The sequence below is a fragment of the Neofelis nebulosa genome, chromosome 7, assembly GCF_028018385.1.
Source record: "Neofelis nebulosa isolate mNeoNeb1 chromosome 7, mNeoNeb1.pri, whole genome shotgun sequence".
NCBI classification, from domain to species: Eukaryota; Metazoa; Chordata; class Mammalia; order Carnivora; family Felidae; genus Neofelis; species Neofelis nebulosa.
This window is the reverse complement of record NC_080788.1, coordinates 121,067,301-121,088,684: the sequence shown is the minus strand read 5'-3', so window position 1 is coordinate 121,088,684 and position 21,384 is coordinate 121,067,301. Positions and strand designations below refer to the sequence as shown.

Genomic DNA, 21,384 nt, shown 5'->3' with positions numbered 1-21,384 from the left:
GTGGCTATTAACTTACTACTTTAAGGGATTAGCTCCTCTGAAACGGTTTTCCTTACCTTTGCAAAATGCAAAATTTATTTCAGCCCCATTTGTTAGCAGTCTCTGGTCATGAGTAGGGGAGGAGCAGAGAGAGAGGGAAACACAGAATCTGAAGCAGGCCCCAGGCTCTGAGGTGACAGCACAGAGTCCCACGCAGGGCTCGAACTCACAAGTCATGAGATCATGACCTGAGCCGAAGTCGGATACTTAACCGACCAAGCCACTTGGGCGCCCCTGGTCATAGTTACCTATGAGTAAGAGTCCTGTCGGGAGAATCTCAGGTGTGCTCTGTAGAGTTTTGTTGCTTGTGTGTCCTTTTTAGAATCCTTAGCCTGTAGTCTCCTTCCTTTTATGCCTTCTGATAGCTCTGCTTATTTTTTTAATCCTTCCTAATGACTCCCTTACCATAGTCTTAGATATGAAGATTGTAATGCAAATAACTCTTAATTAAGTGCAGTTTTATCTCTTTGTATACAGATGAGGCTTTGTTAACTTTTATTTAGTGTTATACCACTTATTTGAATATATGGCAGGTTCTACAGCAAGTGGATAACAAGTTTATTGCCTGTTTAATGAGCACCAAGACTGAAGAGAATGGTGAGGCAGGTAAGAATGGAGTTTAGCCTTGATTAATAACCAGCTGGTCTCCTAATAGCCTCCTTTTAAGTTTTTTTTTTAGTGTTTATTTATTTATTTTGAGAGAGAGCATGTGTGTGTGCAAGCGTAAGCAGGGGAGGGGCAGAGAGAGGGAGAGAATCCCAAGCTAACAGCACAGAGCCCAGTATGGGGCTGGAACTCACAACCATGAGATCATGACCTGAGCCGAAATCAAGAGTGGGATGCTTAACCGACTGAAACACGCAAGCACTTCTTAAGATATTTTTTATATATAATATAGTTGCAAAGATTTGGACAGATTAAAGCCAATTGGGAAAACCAATCTAAATTTATGTGAAAGAACATTGTTTTTTTGTTTTGTTTTTTGTTTTTGAGGGGGGGCACAAGTGAGTGATGGGCAGACGGAGAGGGGGCGGAGAGAGACAGACTATCCCATAAGGGGAAGAGAGAGAAAGAGAAAAGCTGGGCTCACCCAGAGTGGGGCTCATGCTCACCTGAAGCGGGGCTCGTGCTCACCCAAAGTGGGGCTTGTGCTCACCCAAAGCAGAGCTCACCCGAAGTAGGGCATGAACTCACCTGATGTGAGACTAGAACTCAGGAACCGTGAAGTTATGACCTGAGCCGAAGTCAGATGCTTAAGGACTGAGCTACCCAGGCATTGAAACAACAGTTTTAATGTGCATTAGTTCTGTATACATATACAGAGACATATGTATGTAAGATACATTTCAAACTATTAATAGTAGTTGCCTTTGGAGTGACAATGAGAGTGGGCAAAGGGGAAATTTCATCTTTTATTCTTTAAAATATGTTATATTGTTTGACTTTTTGAGGCTTCACGTATTCCCTTTGTAATAATAGAAAGTTCATATAATGAACCCTGCTAAGTTTATCAAGAATTACATACAATATCTCGGTGACCTACTTTAATAAAGCAATAATAGTTTGTAAATAATAACATTAACTCATCCAACAAGCATTGATTGACTGCCTGTTGCATGCCAGAGACTGTACTAGGCCCTAGCCCATAATGGTGGCAAAAAATTCACATGTAAGAGAAACAGATAAGGACATAAACGTTAAAGTTTTAATTCTAGCTAACATTACGGGAGAAACAAGATGCTGTAAGAAACTGTACAGAGAGATTTGAATTAGGGAGGTCTGGAAAGGTTTTTTTTGGTAAAGTGAGGATGAGTATGAGCATTTAACTAAGTAAAGAAGGGAGGGAGGAGTATTCTGGGCTGAGGGAATGACATACACAATTTGTGTTTCCTCTCCTTGAGTGAGAGGAAGCAGGACAAGTACAGCTGGAGTGAGAGTGCAGAGATGAGGCCAGAGAAGTAGGTCAAAGCCAGATCTTAAGTGCCAGTTACAAGCTTTGTATTTGTCCCGACACCAATTGGAAACAACGGGAAGCTTTCTGTTTTCTTTTTTTATTGTTTTTACAGTGGTACATGTCACATTCCATTTGTACTTTGAAAATATTGCTCTGGTTGCAGTGTGGAGAATGGATTGGGGGTGGGGTGGAGTCCCAGTACCTGCAAAAAGATTGGTAGGAAGGATATTTCAGTATCTAAAAATGATAGTTGGTGAAGCCTAGCGAGTGCATTGGGAGGATATGTAGGAGAGAAAGTCAGCAGGGTTTAGTGATGCATTGGCGATGGGAAGGGAGATCAAAGATGACTCCTGATTTTCTGACCTCTGTAACTGAGTGGAAGATGTTCCCGGACCAGGTGACAGAGATCACAAGGAGAGCCTTAGAAATCTGTGACATGGAAGAGAAGGACTGAAGGAGGGTGAGGGTGAAAGAAGACTTGTTTTTGTTTTTGTTTTTTTCCAATCGGAAGACTCTTGAGCACATTTATGAGGCATGCGTGATAGTGCAGGTGGCTGAGAGCCCTGAGCACCAGTGGAGGGTTTGGGCCCAGACCAGTAGACCGGCAGGCGAATGCTTCTAAAGTTTGAAAGCAGCTTATTCTCTTTGTATTTCAAAATATTCCCTTTTACCTTGCTTACATTGTAGATTTATTTAGTAAATGTCATAATAGGTCAGAATTGTCATAAATATGGATTCAGTGAAAGTCAAATTCTAGTAGTTTGTTTTGGAAAAATGAATAGATTTTTTTTTCTAAGGTTTTGATGACCTAGAATTCTTTGTTGTTTAATACCAAAATCTCTACTAATGGCACCTAGGATGGGGTTACTAAGAAAATCTAAAGAAGAGGGGCGCCTGGGTGGCGCAGTCGGTTAAGCGTCCGACTTCAGCCAGGTCACGATATCGCGGTCCGTGAGTTCGAGCCCCGCGTCAGGCTCTGGGCTGATGGCTCGGAGCCTGGAGCCTGTTTCCGATTCTGTGTCTCCCTCTCTCTCTGCCCCTCCCCCGTTCATGCTCTGTTTCTCTCTGTCCCAAAAATAAATAAAAAACGGAAAAAAAAAATTAAAAAAAAAAAAAATCTAAAGAAGAGAAAATACATTACAGTACTGTACTGGTCTTTTTTAATGTTTTATTTATTTTTGAGACAGAGACAGAGCATGAGTGGGGAGGGGCAGAGAGAGAGGGAGACACAGAATCTGAAGCAAGCGCCAAGCTCCGAGCTGTCAGCACAGAGCCCGACGCGGGGCTCGAACTCACGAACTGTGAGATCATGACCTGAGGTGAAGTTGGACTCTTAACCAACAGAGTCACCCAAGCATCCCAGTACTGTACTGTATTTATCGAAAAAAATGTACACATAAGTGGACCTGTGCCATTCACACCCATGTCGTTCAATAGTCAACTTTAGTCAGATACCACCAAAGAGTACTCTTAGATAAATACATTTTTTAAATAAAAATGTAAGTGTTTTTACTGTCACTCATTAGTACTAAAAGCAACCTGTTCCTATAATCGACTTATTTTAATATGTGCGCATAATTTTGTAATTGACAAATACATTATTGTTTTAAAACTTTTTTTTTTTTTTTAAGTAGGCTTCACACTGAGCACAGCACCCAACACAGGGCTTGAACTCATGACCCTGAAATCAAAGCCTGAGCTGAGATCAGCCGGACACTTAGAGAACTGAGCCCCCCAGGAGCCCCTATTACTGTTTTTAAATTAAGGTGAAATTAATGCCATATATTGGCATTTTGTATTGCATGTTTCCACCTATGATAAAATACAGTTGTTCAGTTATGATACCCCAAAGAAAAGGATTCGTTCATTTATTCTGTAAATATTTGAGTACCTATTATGTGCCTGGTACCATTATACATGCTGGGAGTACAACAGATAAAATTCCTTGCCCTTGACACCTGGGTGGCTCAGTCGGTTGAACCTCCAACTCTTGATTTCAGCTTAGGTCATGATTCCAGGGTTGTGGGCTTGAGCCCTACATTGGGCTCCACACTGAACATGGCACCTGCTTAAGATATTCTCTCTCTCTCTCTCTCTCTCTCTGTCTGTCTTCTGCCCCTCTCCCCTGCTCATACTCTCTCTCTAAAATAAATAAATGAAAATAAATAAAGGGAAAAAAGAATCCCTTGCCCTTATGAAACTTCTATTGTGTTAGAATATCAAAAATACAGCTTCTGATGTGATTAAATTACTTTCATATATTCTGCTTCATTCAAGGAATAGAAAATGTTGTGAGCCCTATGTAGACTATGAATCATTCTGCCACCATCACGTACAGGATTGATTTGTTAGGGTTCCTGACTCTTGGTAATTCACACTGACTCCAATTTCAAGTTTGAGGTTACTCCCTCACAATTTATTATTTATTCCATTGTTTTGCCCAATACAGGATGTTCAGTATTCATCACAACCAGCTGCAACTCCTCCTATCCTCAAAGGAATTTAAAATTCAATATTTTGGGGCCTATTCCTGTGGTTGAACATACTGTCAGAAAAATTAGTTCCTTTTTTTTCCTGAAGTCTTAAGCTCTCATGCCATGAATTTGATAGTGTCATAAAAACATTATATCCTTTAGTAGAAATGGAAAAAACAGGTGTTATCTATTTTGATCAAATTCAGGAGGAGAGCTTTTATTTCAAAACAACTGATAGCAATAGACCTCAACCTTTGGACCAGATTAATAAAATGACAAGATAAAAAGATGTACTAATGTAATTGAGAATCAGTCCTCCTGTCAACGAGAAAGGGATTTCCCTGTAGGTTTGGTTTTTTGGGTCAGGACATTCTGCCTTCTTTCTTGTACTTGAGAGTCCAAAGCCTTTCTACTCAAATGCGTGGTCTGTGAATAGCATCAGTTGGGAGTTTGTTAAAATTGCAGAATCTCGTGTGTCGTCTGTAACCTACTGAATCAGAATCTGCACTTTAATAAGATCCACAGGCGATCTGTATGCCCATCAAAGTTTGAGAAACCTGGGTCTAAAACAAGGCAAGCTGTGGCTGTGGGTCAAATCCAACCATCACCTGCTTTTGTGCACCCAGGGAGATGAGAATGGTTTTTACAGTTCTAAATGATTGAAAAAGCAAAAGAAGAATATTATTTCTTGACACATTAAAATTATATGAAATTAATATTTCAGTATCCATAAATAAAGTTTTATTGGAACACAGCTACAATGTTCACATACTGTCTATGGCTGCTTTGGTTCAAAAGGAATAGTGAGTAGTTGTGACAAACTATATGTCCTAAAATGCCTAAAATATTTACTATCTGGCCCTTCACAGAAAAATTTGCTGACTTCTGATCTAAAGTAGACTAGATCTGGGGTACCTGGGTGGCTCAGTTGGTTAAGCACCCAACCTCGGCTGAGGCCATGATCTCTCCATTCCCGAGTTGAGCCCTGCGTTGGGCTCTGTGTTGACAGTTGGGAGCCTGGACTCTGTTTCAGATTCTGTGTCTCCCTCTCTCTCTCTGCCCCTACCCCACTTGCACTTTGTCTCTCTCTCCCAAAAATAAATACATATTAAAAAAAGAAAAAAATTTTTTAAATGGACTGCATCTGGCCTGCACCTTTTTAATATGTAAATGGTTTGTGAGAAAAGTTTAAATTGGCCAGAAGCAGCCTGTCTTTAAAAAAAATTCTAGGGGCGCCTGGGTGGCTCAGTCGGTTAAGCGGCCGACTTCGGCTCAGGTCATGATCTCGTGGTCCGTGAGTTCGAGCCCCGCGTCGGGCTCTGTGCTGACAGCTCAGAGCCTGGAGCCTGTTTCAGATTCTGTGTCTCCCTCTCTCTGACCCTCCCCTGTTCATGCTCTGTCTCTCTCTGTCTCAAAAATAAATAAACGTTAAAAAAAAAATTTTTTTTTTTAAAAATTCTAATTACACTTATATTTAAAATACATAATTATTATATAATGTAAATCAACAAATTGAATTTATATGTTTGGTTATAATGTTTCTTAAAGTGAATCACATCTGTCATTTATTAAAAGTGTACTCTCTGGAAATAAAAAGTGTACTAGAATTACATTCTTTGTGGGCTCCAGAGTAGCTTGCAAATCAAAGTCAGCTGATTTTGATAATGTGTTTAAGGCCCTTCATTGTATCAACCTGAATTAATAAAGCAAAATCAGTATTTAAACATTAGGAATATAGGGCTTTAACCTTGTTTTGTAAATGAAATACCAATGTATTAAAAAGTTTCTCATTAGGGATAAATTTATAGTTTTCCCCATAATTTCAATTTTTTAAGAAATGAAAGATACATACTAAGTATGTATGTCTTTCTTATGCTTATGTCATTAGCTAGTTTGAATTAACCTTTTTTTCCCTCCACACAACATGATTATTTTAATCTTGATCTGAGAATTTGATACTCCAGTAATCCTTGCTCGTGTTCTAGGTGGAAACCTGCTAGTCTTAGTGGATCAGCATGCCGCCCATGAGCGTGTCCGTTTAGAGCAGCTGATTGTTGGTAAGGATCTGTTTGGAACTAGAAAATATATGAAACTGCCCTGCACAGTTAGTATACTGAAAGAGTTTTTCTAACTGTGGCTGTTGTGAGGAAAGATGAATTGTATGTTTAAAAAAAGTAATCTGAAGCCTTCTGGTTTGGCTTCTTGTTTAACTGAAAGAATATAGTGATTCACTTTACACATTCGAATTTGGTGGTCTTACATGGTCAAAGACATATTTGCCATACATTTGTCATCAACCCTCAGGGTTGGGTACCTAAGGATTAGGCTACTTTATCGTGACATCCATCACAAAGATACGCCCCTCTGTGTGCCCATATGATCTTGGTATACCTTCTTCACAGTTCGTCAGACAGAGACCACCACCAGCTCAGAAGGCCCAATATATTGTTTGTACTTTAAAATTTGTTTTGGAATAGGTGGTATGAGTTCAAGTCTGAAAGGTACAAAATGGAATATGATCAAGTCTCCTTTTTACCCTTGTTCCCCATCCCACTTAGTTTCTCTCCCCAGAGACAACCAATATCACTAATTTGTTATATGTTTTTCCAAAGCCAATATGTGTTTTTTGCTGTGCAGCGTTGGTGGTATAGTGGTGAGCATAGCTGCCTTCCAAAGCCAATACGTGCTTTTTTTTTTTTTTCAACTTTTTTTTTTTTGTTTGTTTGTTTTTTAATTTTTGGGACAGAGAGAGACAGAGCATGCACGGGGGAGGGGCAGAGAGAGAGGGAGACACAGAATCAGAAACAGGCTCCAGGCTCCGAGCCATCGGCCCAGAGCCTGACGCGGGGCTCGAACTCACGGACCGCGAGATCGTGACCTGGCTGAAGTCGGACGCTTAACCGACTGCGCCACCCAGGCGCCCCACCAATACGTGCTTTTTAATCTTTGCTACGCTCTTTTCTTATCATGAGGCAGTGTTCTCCAAGTGGTAAAATCCCAGGAAAATCTTTACCCCTGTGGTCAAATAATGGAAAACTATGTCAAAGAGGTAGGTGAGGACCTAAGGAGATAGTTCATGGGCTAGAATGGCAATGATATTACTTCCATGTTCACTTTTCCGTATGAAATGAAGACCTAATTGTTGAGAAAGATATGGTAAAAGCAGTGTTAGAAAAACTGGCTATAGGCTTGAGACCATTCATTTGAGAATAGTGCTGACAAATTCTCTTCAGAGACTGGGAAACCTTTCTGAAGGAATGGGAAACTGTCTTGAACCACAGGATTGTATAGTAAACCAATTTTATTTCTTAAGTAATCAACATTATTCACCCCATTATTAAAATCACATTTATTGACTATCTACAGGAACATTGCATTGTTCATTTGAATGTAAGACTGAAGTCTTATACATCTTACTTTGGAAATACTGCTGAAATGAATAAATGGTCTGGATACTTACTCATTTGACTATAATAATGGAAACTCAAAGCCTCAACCGGTTTGAACACACTGCTGAGCACAATAATAGTTAACATGGCTGTGCCTTCTCATGCTCTTCTTGAAGTCTAGAAGACTTCATTTCCTACTCTGAACCCATTCGTTTCTTTTCCAATAGATTCCTATGAGAAGCAACAGCCACAAGGCTCTGGTCGGAAGAAATTACTGTCTTCCATTGTAAGCCCTCCACTAGAGATAACAGTGACAGAAGAACAAAGCAGACTCTTACGGTTAGTACTACCATGAGGACGTGATATCTATAGTATAAACTCTCACAGTAATTCTGCGCAGTACAAGCATAACCTGTTGTTCCTTTTTTCAGATGAGACCCTGAGGCCAAGAGAGGTTACATGACTTGTTCAAGGTCATAACAACTCTTGAATGGTGTAGCAGGCTTTCAGATGCGGGTCTTCTGACTTCAAATGCTGTTCTTTCCACTATATCACAGCTGTTGAGTATAGGATAGAGTTTCCTTGATAATTTTTTCCAGCAGTTGGCTTAGAATCCTCTTACCATTTCTTGGAAAAGTCCGTGTTTATGCTGTGCTGTTTCTGAAAGCAAAGTTACTGCAGTAATTGCTTCCATTCTGCTTTGCCTCGGTGCATTCTAGATTCTTAGTTTTCATTACCATAATCATACTGGGAAGAAAGTAAAACACTGGGCCGCAAGGAAGGGGCAAATCATATGGTGAGTCATAAGATAGGACGTTTTCCCACTTTTGGGTGGCACAAATTATTGGAAATAAAGAATTGTCTCTGAATTCATGTCAGGTTTGGGAATATGCTACTGCCAATAAATCTTTTTCCCTGGGGCATGATGTGTAGTAGAGGCAGATCCATTTATTTACATCCAGTTAATCAGGACTTCTCAGTTCCTAGGGCTGTAAATTACCTCCCTGCTTTAATGCTGATTCAAAACATTCTCAGCCCTTCTATTTGTGCCAAACTCCTTGAAGTGCCAGCAGCGAGAAGTTAGCAGTTCCTCAGTGAAGAATAAAAACTTAGGAACAAGACTTAAATTTTTTTTTTTTCAACATTTTTTATTTATTTTTGGGACAGAGAGAGACAGAGCATGAACGGGGGAGGGGCAGAGAGAGAGGGAGACACAGAATCGGAAACAGGCTCCAGGCTCCGAGCCATCGGCCCAGAGCCTGACGCGGGGCTCGAACTCATGGACCGCGAGATCGTGACCTGGCTGAAGTCGGACGCTTAACCGACTGCGCCACCCAGGCGCCCCAGGAACAAGACTTAGAAACAAATTGATTCTCTTAATGGAAAAGAGAAAAAAAATGAAAGTTACTGTAATTCAAACAGGAAATTTGATAATAAAATCCTAAACAAATGTATGAGAAAAGCAGTACAATTTTTAAAATTTGTGGCATCTTGTGAGAAACCCTCCAGTGCTTGGGACTGGTGCTGAAATGCGAATGAAGTAATAGTTTTGTAATTGAGGCTCTCTCTTTAGGTGCTACCACAAAAATCTGGAAGATCTGGGCCTTGAAATTATATTTCCAGACAACAGTGATTCTCTGGTCCTTGTAGGAAAAGTACCACTCTGTTTTGTACAAAGAGAAGCCAGTGAACTTCGAAGAGGAAGATCTCCTGTGACCAAGAGTATTGTGGAGGTAAGACTGCTTCAGATGTTGAGGAAATTGCTGAGGGTAACCTCCTGTTTTCTTTAGAAATTCTGTGTTCATCTTTCATCCAACAAGTATCAATACCTGCTGTGTACCAGGTGCTAGAAATTAAAAGGTGAATTAGCTCAAGGTGAAGAAGGACATCTAAATAATTACAAATACAATGAAATTTGGCCAGTTAGAGGGATGTTCAAAGTGCTATGGAAATACAAAATGATTACTATGCCCAGGGGGGTGGAGTTCAAGGAAACTGTCACAGAAAAGCTAATTTTTTCCTTAGGAAAAATCTGGTAGAACAGTAGGAGCCTGCAGAGCACAGAAGAGAGAAGAAGGGCGTTCTAGACAGAACAACAGGTATCAGAGACTTGGAGCAGATCCTGTGTTTAGGGAACTACCAGTATATATGGCTCGAATTAAGATATATACGTAGTGGTGAGCTAGATGAGGCTAGATAGGTCATCAATACGAAATCATAAAGGAATTCAGCATATTCTGCTGAGTAGTTTTCATTTCACCCTCTACATTTGTGTTTTGGTAAACGTCTGGAAAACTGCTTTTGGGATACGACATTGGAGGTGTTGAAGAGAACTAGAACTTCTTTACTTATGTGTTTCGCTTTTTTTTTTTTTTTTTTTAACAACAGTTTATCTTGTCTTTGTTGCCTTTTCTTTGCTCCTTTCTGTTTTTCTATTAGAGTTTTCTTTATTTCTCCTTGTTTTCCTCTGCTAGTGTAGAAGTTACATATTCCATGGTCACCTGGATGGCTCAGTCGGTTAAGCATCCAACTTCGGCTTAGGTCATGATCTCATGGCTTTGTGAGTTCGAGCCCCGCATTGGGCTCTGTGCTGACAGCTCAGAGCCTGGAGCCTGCTTTGGATTCTGTGTCTCCCTCTCTCACTGCCCCTTCCCCACTCGTGCTCTGTTTCTGGCTCTCAAAAATGAATAAATGTTAAAAAAAAATTTCTTTAAGTTGTTACATATTCCATTTGTATTACTTCAGATTAGCCTTGAATTTTAGCCTTAACAAAGTTTAAGGTAATTTGCTTCTCTATTCTCTTCCTAAACTGTACAAAAGCCTTACAACCCTTTATCTTCCAGCATTCCCCTCCCATCTTCCATGTTGTGGCTCAGTATTTTAACTTGACCTTTTTTTTTTTTTTTAATTTTTTGTTTTAATGTTTATTTTTGAGAGAGAGAGAGAGAGAGAGAGAGAGACAGAGTGTGGGCAGGGGAGGGGCAGAGAAAGAGGGAGACAGAGAATCTGAAGCAGGCTCCAGGCTCTGAGCTTCAGCACAGAGCCTAACGTGGGGCTCAAACTCACAGACCACGAGATCGTGACCTGAACCTAAGTTGGACTGAGCCACCCAGGCACTCCAACTCGACCTGTTTTAATCTCCCTGGTAGTCATTAATTTTATAGAGTCAATGTTTATTTAGATTAACGAAAATATTTACCAGTCTTTGTTCAGTGTTGCTCCTTGCATCCGATTATTCATTCTGTGTTCAGCTTTCTTTTTGCTGAAAGCTTTTAAATGTTCTTTTATTAAGAGTCCGTAAATGATAAACCATCTTTGAAAATGTCTTTATTTTGCCTTCACAATTGCATGATTGTTGAGCTAAGCAGGGAATTTCCACATTGTCAGTCATCCCTCAGTGTTTTGAGAACTTTGACGTTCTCTATGCCATTGAAGTCCATTGTCAATCTAGTTATCATTACTTTGTAGGTAATCTGATTTTCTCTCTGGTGGCTTTTAAGACTTTCTCTGTCTTTGGTGTTCTGCAGTTTCCCTATGATCTATCTTTGTTTTCATTTCCTTCTTCAGATTCATCATGCTTCTTCCACTTGGAAAATGTACAGTTATTGTCGCTTCAAGCACTGCCCTTCTGCCATTCTCTCTCATTTCCTAGAAATCCTGTCAGATGTCTACTGGACCTACCTTTTTAACTTCTCTGTCGTATTTCCCATTGTTTTACCCCTTTGTGATACATTATCTTCTAGTGAGTTGAATTCTCTCTTCACCTACTATTTAACCAGATGTTTACCTGATCCACTGAGCTTTTTATTTCCATGACTACATGTTTTACATCCAGAATGTTGGTTAGGTTTTTTCTCATATCTGTCTGTTCTTTTTTCATGGTGTCCTATTTAATTCATTGTGGTTTCTACTCCTTATTCATCTCTAACTCTTTCTGTTTGGAGCACAGGTAAATCCACATGAAGTAAGTCTACAATTTTCCCAGAAGTCTGAGTTACTTTAGCCATATCTAAAAATAAAAATTAGAAGATAGATTTAGTAGATAAATTGTATGCTACATTGATATGGGAAATGTTTGAGGCAGGGAACACAGTTGAGAAGCTATTGATTGCACTGGTTCAAATAGGAAAGGATGAGGACCTAAGTCAACAGCATTGGGAATTGAAAGGAGAGACATATTTGAAATATAAGTTGGAAAGTAGAATTAAGAGGACTTGGTGAACAATAATAGAAAGTATAAAAGGGATTAAAGGAGAAAAGATAAGATAGGATTCTGAAGGTTCTAGCATGGATGACTGGAAGGATGGTAATGCCATCAACAGAAAAAGGAAGTAGAGGAGGAGGGGTATACCTGCCTGGGGAGTTAGATTATGAGCCTGGGTTTAGATGCATTGAATGTGCCATCACATGGGGATGTCTAGTGGATAGGCAGGCTTACACATCTGTGCTTGGGAGAGAAACCTGGGCTGTATGTATGTTTGAGGTAGTTAATAGTATATATATTTTTATAACATCAGAAGCTGGAGAAGAGCCTAGAGGAAGTGTGACTGCCTAGGAAGAATATGAAGAATAAAAAGAGAGGAGAGCAAAGGGTGGAGTTGGTGGCACACCAGCATTCAGGGTGCATATATTTTTGGCAGCGGTCTGGAAAGCTGCTGCTGAAAAGAAGAAACTGTAAAGGATGATTGAAAATATTTAGCCAGAGAGAGGAAGAAAATCAGGAAAAAGTAATATTACTAAAACCAATGAAAGTTTTAAGCAAGAAGGGAATGGTCAACAACAGCCATCAAGCCTAAAAAGTTGGATTTGGCTATCATGAGGACGGTGTTCCATGGTGGCGTCTGCTCCTAGGGGTGGGGGCGGGGGTGCCCAACCAGGTTGCTATGGGTCACGGAGGGAGTGGAGGGAGAAGAGGTAGAGCTAAGTAGCCTGCTCTTTCAAGAGTTTTCAGAAGAAGAGAGGGTGAGAGCTAAAGGTGGTCTGCATTGTGGGGCAGGACATGGGGTAGAAGAAAGATTTTGGTGTGTTTTCAGATGGGAGAGACTTAAGCATGTCTGTAGGCTAAGGGTGAGAAGACATTTGAGAGGGAAAGGCAGTTAATAGTGCCAGTGCTTGGACCATCATGAGTTTGGCCCTTCCAGAATTGCTCTCTGATCAGACAGCCTTTGCTTTGCTTTCAGCAGTGCTCTTTTTCCCAACACAGCCTTTTTTCTCCAGGGCTCCTCCTCCAAACTGTCTTAAATCCAAAAGATAAAATCTGTTAGAATCTTTTATTGTAATTCAATCCCTAAGTATTTAACCAGAAAATTATAATAACAACTTTTCCCAAAGAGACTTCAAAGACTGCTGGTAAGGAGTTTACTTCAAATTGAAATACAGCTTATGGCTTCAGAAAATCTTGACTATGTTAAGTCACACTGCTCAGGAGAGATTTGTTAATTCTGGAAGAAGCTGGAACAGTTTTGGTATCTTGAAAAGGAGTAGCTACTTGGATCCTGACAGTTGAAAGATCACAAATATTTTCTATAAAGTTCTGTCCTTTTGCCTGATGAGTGCGCCTTTTTAATATTAAGTTATCTGGTATTAATTAAACCATTGAAATGTGACATGAACAGAGATACAATCTTTCTCCCCTTCACCAGGCTTAAAAAATGATGTGTCACAAGTCCCAGATGACCAAGCACAAGAGAGAATGGCAAAGAGGTTAGGTTTGATCTCTGTCCACGCTAAGCTTTTTAATGGGTCAGGTATTCTGAAACATCTTTCTGTGTAGGTTTGTTTGGGAATGTATGCAGCTTTTAAAAAATATATGGTATCTACCACCCAGTGCTTGGTAACTGTACTCATTTGTAAGCATGGTGGACTAGGGTGTCTTTGAGGAAAGGGGAGAATTTTCTGAGTCTCGTTTAACAAGAAGATCTACCATTTTGTAATCTTAGGAAGGTGATTTATACATAGCCAATTCTAGGAGTAAAAAAATCTTGGGTTTTCTTATAAAGAAATTATTAAATGTGCTGTATCTCAGAACAGTTTTTTTTAGCTCCAGAGGTTAAACAAATTGGTAGCATGAAAAATAGCGTCTGCTTTAAATTTCTCTGAAGTCCTTTTGTAAATATTAACATCTGCAGGGATAACTATTGAAAAGGCTACTTGAGGGACAGAAATATACTAGTGAGGAGAAACTCAACAAAATGCCCCCCAAAATAAGCTTTTCGACCCCGAATGGAATTGTCAAAAAAAAAAAAATGCTGTGGGAACTAAAGTGACTACTTATGTTTACTATATATCTAAGCGAATGTCCCACTCAGTGCTCCATTGTGTTGATGATCGTTGTGTATTTATTCCGTTTGTGTGTAGCATTACACTTGCTCTGGCTAAGATCGTAAATACACGCAGCCTCTTAGTGAGAAGCCTCCCTGAGAGTTAGACTCTGGAATCATCAAAACTGCTCTCAGCAGTTACATAACTTCATGAGTTATGAGCTGTCTCTGGAGGAAGCTTCAGTAGCTAAATATATTCTCTCTTCAGTAGGAGTTCTATTAAATTGTCTTGGTATTTCATATTCAGAGTGCCTCACAACAAATAAATTATTTGCACCTAAGTGCTATATTGCTGGAACTCCCTCCTTTATGAGGTGTATTTTTTTTTAATATTCCTTTATTTATTTTGAGAGAGAGAGAGAGAGAGAGAGAGAAGAAGAAGAAGAAGGAGGAGGAGGAGGAGCTGAGAGAGAGGGGGAGAGTGGAGGAGGAGGAGGAGGAGCTGAGAGAGAGGGGGAGAGTGGAGGAGGAGGAGGAGGAGCTGAGAGAGAGGGGGAGAGAGAGAATCCCAAGCAGGCTCCATGCTGTCAGCGCTGAGCCCGACACAGGGCTCAATCCCACCACCACAAGATCATGACCTGAGCCGAAATCAAGAGTCAGACACTCAACTGACTGAGCCACCCAGGCGCCCCAGGAAGTGTATTTTTAAACTATAAAAGAAGAGTTACAACAATGGATTAATGCCTGTTTTCCTTTCTGCTTTGTAGGAATTTATTCGAGAACAAGTGGAGGTAAGCCTCTTATTTTGGGGTTTCACACAGAGGCACCACACACAAAAGGCTCTATTGTCGCATTTCCTTTTCCCTTCATTTTCTTAATGAAGAATGTGTTTATGCATTAGCTACTCCAGACCACAGGAGGCATCCAAGGGACTTTGCCACTGACTGTCCAGAAGGTGTTGGCATCCCAAGCTTGCCACGGTAAGACTCAGCACACCAGATAATGAGTGCTTCTGTATGCTAAGCCCCGGCAGGAGTACAGAAGTTATGAAAGAGATAGAAGGCACATTTACTACTCACTTCTTGGAGGGTACAGTTTATTATTTATTTTTTAAAGTTTATTTATTTTGAGAGAGAGAGAGAGAGAGAGCATGAGCTGTCAGTGTGGAGCCCAACATGGGGCTCAGTCTCACAAACAGTGAGATCATGACCTGATCCAAAATCAAGAGTCAGACGCTTGACTGATTGAGCCACCCAGGTGCCCCATGGAGGGTACGGTTTAGATCAAGAAACTGAATACACGAAGAGTGAACACTAAAAAATTGCTTTTACAAAGCAAAACACCAACACATACATTTGACCATAATTCAGACTGACACGGATGAGTGGAGTGGTAACTCATAGAGGAGATGCATTGTAAGTCAAGCCTTGAACAAACTGAGGGACATGGATTCATAGGATGGAAGAGAAGGTTTGCCACAAGGGGTAGAAATAGCCTATGCACAGATCGAAAGGCAGAAAGAAATTAGTTATATGAGGAGCAGCAAAGGATACCAAGAAATTAGGCTGGTAAGAAAGAATAGAAGCCTACAACAAAAATTTATAATTATTGTATAATTATTTGTTTCATGTTTGTCTCGCCTGTTGGACCCATTGGATCATAAGCCCCCTAAAGGCAGAGACGATCTGTCTCATTCACTGCCTGACATAGCTCCTGCTGCACAAAGTACATACTTATAAATATTTGTTGACCGAGTGAATTAATGTATCAATGTCTGCATAAAGGCAGGAAGATTATTATGGAAATAGAAAAAAGCAAATAAAATGGACATTGTGGGAAAAACAACAAGTAGAGATCTTTGTGATAGACTGGCTAAAAGATGATCTTGATTTTACAATCTGTAAGAAGTAAGCAAAATGTTGCCCTTGGCTCTTTGAGAAAAACTCTGAAAGCAGAATCCCAACAAGTGAAGGAATGCCTCCCCTAGGGATTAGAAAGACCGTGATTCCATAAGGAAGAGCTGAGACACAGGTGCATCATGAACCCTTAGTTTCATCCACGTGTCGATAAGTGCCAATTTCAAGCAGTATTGGTCACATGAAAGAAGCCTAAGACACATTTTACTTTTCCCAGATATCTGGCGCTGGCCCAGGGTCAGCACTGTTTTCCTACTATACACACATAACCTTGTTTCTGTCTTTCGTGTAGGGGCCATCAAGTTTAATGATGGCCTGAGCCCGGAGGAGAGCTATCGCCTTATTGAAGCCCTGTCGTGGTGCCAGCTGCCATTCCAGTGTGCTCACGGGAGACCTTCTATGCTGCCGCTGGCTGACATAGACCACTTGGAGCAGGAAAAGCAGGTACAGTAATGACTAACAGGAGAAGAGGAGCAAGGTTTATCTTCTCTTTCTTCTCCCACTCCTATCAGCCAAATGTAACCTGTCTTAATCCTTTCCAAAATACCCAAGTTTTGAAAAGTATGCATTGAAAGTTTATTTATATAAAATCCCACCACTTCATCTTCTAGCTCAAATTCACCATGGAGCTCAGGCTGCACTGTCAGATTACACACGTGATGCCTTTGTATTTTTTAAGCTTAACACATGTACGGACTGATGTATCCTGGACATCTGTTGCCTACTAGCTCTAGGTTTGATAGGATGTGGAAGGTCTCTCTGGGGCTACAGAAAGTTGGTAGAAACACAGCAAATTTACTGCTAACAAATACAACCTGAACAGCCAGTTTCTTGATGGTGCCTTTGCTGGAAATGGTAGCCATTTCTAGGGATCTCTAGAGTTATGATTTGGGGATCATCCGGCAGGAAACCAAGCTTAGGAGATTTTCACATTATGGTTTGGCCTTGATTACTCAGCAGTCCAGGAACAATGATGTGGATAATGCAATAAAGACACAGAGTGGTTTAAATTAAAGACATTTTCTGTTCTTGTTATAATCTTAAATGAAACAGAACACAAAAGCATAATAGGAATGTCCATGTTGCTGCTTTCCAAAATCTTTTCTTTTGCTTGCCTTTCCTTGTAAGGGCTATAAAGTCTTTACTTGCATGGAGTTTTCTGATGCATCCAATAGGCTTTACTCCGTTAAAATCTTACTGTTTCATAGGACAATGAAAACAAACTTTTGTCCTCATTCCTGAAGAGATGGGAGTCTAGACAAAGTTGGCAGTCCCGCTTATCCTAAGGAAATCTCTAATCTTTTCTGAATCCAGAAATTAGAAATCTGAACAGATTGGAATAGCCGTAATTAGGAAATTTTTATTTGGTACTTGGCTTTTCAAGCTGCATATAGGAGTTATTCTCTTTCTTCCCACAGATTAAACCCAATCTTGCTAAACTTCGCAAAATGGCCCAGGCCTGGCATCTCTTTGGAAAAGCGGAAAGATGTGAAACAGGGCAAAGCCAGAGGGCATCCATGCCTCCTTGTGAGCCACCGTGAGAACAGAATTATTGATCTGTAAGGAGCCAAAGGGATGCTAACTGCCTCTGAGCAGATAGCATGGGCTGCAGGTACCAGCAGAGTCTGAGGCCACCAGTGTCTCCAAGCAACGTGATCAATCAGTCTTGAGCAGATGATCCCTCCAAGCTAAAGACAGTTCATTCATCTGCAGCTGTGGACTCAGGAGGTTGCCCTATGATATCTCCTTTTTTTAACTTATTTAGAGATAAAATTTAATGACTAATTGATTCATTTGTGGGTTTGATTTTGTTTTGTTTTGGTGGGGGGAGGTGGGAGGAGGGGTTGCTTGGTTTTGGCTTTGCAATTTTTTCCAGCCTCATAGTTTGCATTGATGTAATTTACCTATGCTGAACTCCCTGGGATCCATTCTGCCTTCCTAGACAGCCCATAGCCCCGCTCCATTGGTCCCCTCCTTCCCCCGTCTTCTTGATCTCTCACTGCTGCTGCTGTAATTTACATTCTAAATCTCAGACTTAAAGAGTTCTCTACACTCAATAAAAAATGTCCCCTGTAGTCTTCCATCAGGCCTATAGTTAGATTATTTTAGGGATTAAAAAACTATTGATAAAAGAGAAACAAGGACAGGGGCACCTGGGTGGCTCAGCCGGTTAAGCGTCCAACTTCGGCTCAGGTCATGATCTCTCAGTTCGTGAATTCGAGCCCCGAGTCGGGCTCTGTGCTGACAGCTCAGAGCCTGGAGCCTGCTTCGGATTCTGTGTCTCCCTCTCTCTCTGCCCCTTCCCTGCTCACACTCTGTCTCTGTCTTGCAAAAATAAATAAAACATTAAAAAAAAAGAGAGAGGGAGAGAAACAAGGACAAGGATAGAATAGAGACAATTAAACTCCTGTCCTGGTTGGTTGTCTTCTTTCCCCTGCAAGATCTCATTCAGCATCTGATATTGTTCATACTCCAACTGGGAAAATGGTGAAAGTACTAGGACTTGTAAAACTATGATTTTTTTGGTACTTTAAAAGTGTCTCTTTATGTGAGAGCAAGTTTCATATCAAAATGCAGAATTTATTCTTTCAACCTAACCAGACCTGTTCTCTACAGTTTTCCAGGAGACAACAGTTCTTTTGATCCCTTTCAAATTATATCTTAGTTTTATTACAGTATGCCTATCTAATGGCCTCATAATTTCATTTGGGACCAGGACTGATCTTTGTGGCAAATGCTTGTTATGCCATCCTTAATCTGTATTTCCTCTATCTTTTTAGAATGTTTGATTTCTGGTTAATAAGACTCAATAGACTAAAGGTTTATAGAAAGACAGAAAAGCAAAAAACCCCAGCTGGTAATGTTTATTGCAACTGGGATCCCATACAATGAGAAAGACGTTGCAGTGAGAATTTCCACTTTTGTATTTTGCAGCCTGCTGAAACTGGCCTTTGTATCATCAATGGAATGATTTTTCTCATTTTTTAATACAGGAAACACATTTGTACTCATGGAAGAAAACTTTGTTTGCCAGCAGCCCTGCAGTGAATCTTACAGGAGCAATGAAGTATTGCATTCATTAGTGTGTGTCTCAGAGAAGGTTCAGGAAAAGCCTTCACTGGTTTTCAAGGGGATCCTTGTAGAATTACGTAATTGGAACTCTGAAGAATAGGCACCACTGTCTAAAAATGGCCTTTATTCTTCTTAATACATATAAGCAGTTTCATAGACTGGGAGACATGACCTTCAAAAGGAGGGTGTTTTCAGGGGATTTGCAAGGCTGTCAGGGTCTCTGCCTCCAGGCCCAGTGGGGTGTTGTGGCCTCTGGACCTCTGCCTCCACTCTCCAGAGCTATATGGAGGCCAGCTGTCCTGAGAGTTTAAAATATTTTTCAGGTTAGACCAATTTGTGGGATTAAAAAAAGTGTTATGATACTTCTTATATTAGGATGAGGTGCAGTTTCAAAATGTTTTGCTACAATCTCAGACCACCGTTTTTTTGAGAATAGCAGAGATTAGAAAAAGTTCTCCATAAATAATGTAATAATCTTCCTGGCTAGCCTGACTCAAGCAATGGAAGAGATAATTGTCCTTTTTCATAATTTATAAACCCAGTTGCATGCATCAACATAAAACCAACCTATTAGCCAAAAATATCTAACATTACTTTTGTTGCCTGTTTGGATTTTGTTTTGTTCTGTTTGTTTTTACCTTTACTTGCCATAGAGTAAAAACAGACTTAATTTTCTAACACATGATAGTAGTCATTAACACCTTTGTGGTGCTTTAAGGTTTACAACATGATTTTTGCATGTCTTATTTGAATTTTCTTGGCAACCCACCAGATAAGATGTTGTTAGGCTCCCCAGTTTACAAAGGCTGAAATATATTAAGTGATTTGTCTAAGATCACACAGGTACTAAGTGGCAGACTAATGGTAAACAAGTTTTCTGGCTCCAGTCACGAGAATGAATGTTACCATTTACTAAGGGCCTACTATATATACCCAATGTTTTGTGTACATTATTACTAGCCTTACAACAGTTCTGTTAGCAAGCTAATGTCTCTTTTTTTTTTTTTAAGTTTTATTTATTTATTTGAGAGAGCGAGCCAGCGAGAGCGTCAGTAGGGGAGGGACAGAGAGAGAGGGAGAAAGAGAACCCCAAGCAGGCTGTATCCAGTCAGCAGAGTGGGGCATGAACTCACGAACCGAACTGTGAGATCATGACCTGAGCCCAAACCAAGAGTCAGACGCTTAACTGACTGAGCCACCCAGGCGCCCCGCCGATGTCTCTTTAACAGTGAGACTGCTAAGCCTCAGAGATGTTACCCCATTTGCTAAAAGAGCCAGAATTCAGACCCAGATCTGGGTGGCTTCACGTTGCACACTCCCTCCCATTGTTACCCTGTGCTTGCCATATATTTTTAATTTATTAGGGACTTACCAGTTTGTAAACTTAGTGGTTCAACTTTATTAGATTCTGGTTAGTGGAGACTTCACCAACTTCACTAACTTCAGAGTAAAAAAAAAGATACGATGTGCGATGAAGCCATTCTAGAGAGTGCCTTTTTGGAGAACGTTCATCACAATTATATTTGAAATAAGGGTGCATGTCTTTAAGAAGCTTAGCTTTAGTCAGGACAAGGAAACTGATGATGGAATGTGGTAACTTCCTCTAGTTTAGAGGTCACTGAGTTATAGCTATGTCGTTTTTACTGGGATACGAGGAGATGACAGTTCTGTCAGAAATAAAATCTATAGATGATAATAGGGGCTAGACTCAGAAAAGCTTAAAAGCAAAGCTTAGAGTGTAGGCTAGAAGGGAGGGAAGAGACAGGGGAGAGGGCTAGGGAAAGGTCCAGAACCTAGCTGGTGATCTGGAACCCCATGAGCAGCTGAGAATGGAGAGGTTCAAGCAATCACACATCAGAGTGAGGCAAAGAAAAGGTCAGACACAAATGAACAGATGGGATCTGAACCTAACAGTGGAAAAAAACAAGGCGGCCAACACAGGGGCAGAGCAGGAGGGGGCCCAAGACCAAGTTCTAGAGATGTGTAGGGGCCTGAGGAGCCATGCCAAGCGAGAACAGATGCAGTGGTCAGCTCCTAGAGAGCGAGGACAACTGTGCTTGGATGAAGCTTTAAGTGGGAGCCAGTGGTAGCAAGTCCAAATGAAGGGAAGAGCAGTTTCTGGCACAAAGAGTCGGACTCGTTCTACCTGTTTTCCATCTGAAGTGCCACCAGGTTCCATCAGAACCTTTACGAAAGCAGGCTACCAAGGAGAACTGACTGCTGCGTTTGCTGTTACCTGTCCTGCCTTTTCACACTTTCTCAACTGAAGTTGCTTATCAG

At 40.6% G+C, this 21,384-nt stretch overlaps 1 protein-coding gene across 7 annotated transcripts in view; it reads left to right on the top strand.

Moving 5' to 3' along the window:
• MLH3 (mutL homolog 3) overlaps nucleotides 1-17,821 on the top strand; it is a 28,323-nt gene extending 10,502 nt beyond the window's left edge. For 4 of the 7 annotated variants that reach the window (XM_058739699.1, XM_058739698.1, XM_058739700.1 and 1 more), the window contains 8 exons: nucleotides 573-645; nucleotides 6,453-6,524; nucleotides 8,084-8,195; nucleotides 9,430-9,589; nucleotides 14,884-14,907; nucleotides 15,018-15,096; nucleotides 16,325-16,476; nucleotides 17,451-17,821. In XM_058739699.1, the coding sequence (XP_058595682.1) occupies nucleotides 573-645; nucleotides 6,453-6,524; nucleotides 8,084-8,195; nucleotides 9,430-9,589; nucleotides 14,884-14,907; nucleotides 15,018-15,096; nucleotides 16,325-16,476; nucleotides 17,451-17,573 (795 nt within the window). In that variant the 3' untranslated portion in view covers nucleotides 17,574-17,821. Of the gene's footprint in view, nucleotides 1-572; nucleotides 646-6,452; nucleotides 6,525-8,083; nucleotides 8,196-9,429; nucleotides 9,590-14,883; nucleotides 14,908-15,017; nucleotides 15,097-16,324; nucleotides 16,477-17,450 lie in introns of those variants that run through there. The other 3 variants (XR_009264621.1, XR_009264622.1, XM_058739701.1) reach the window with 3 other exon arrangements.
• Nucleotides 17,822-21,384: the final 3,563 nt, after the last annotated feature.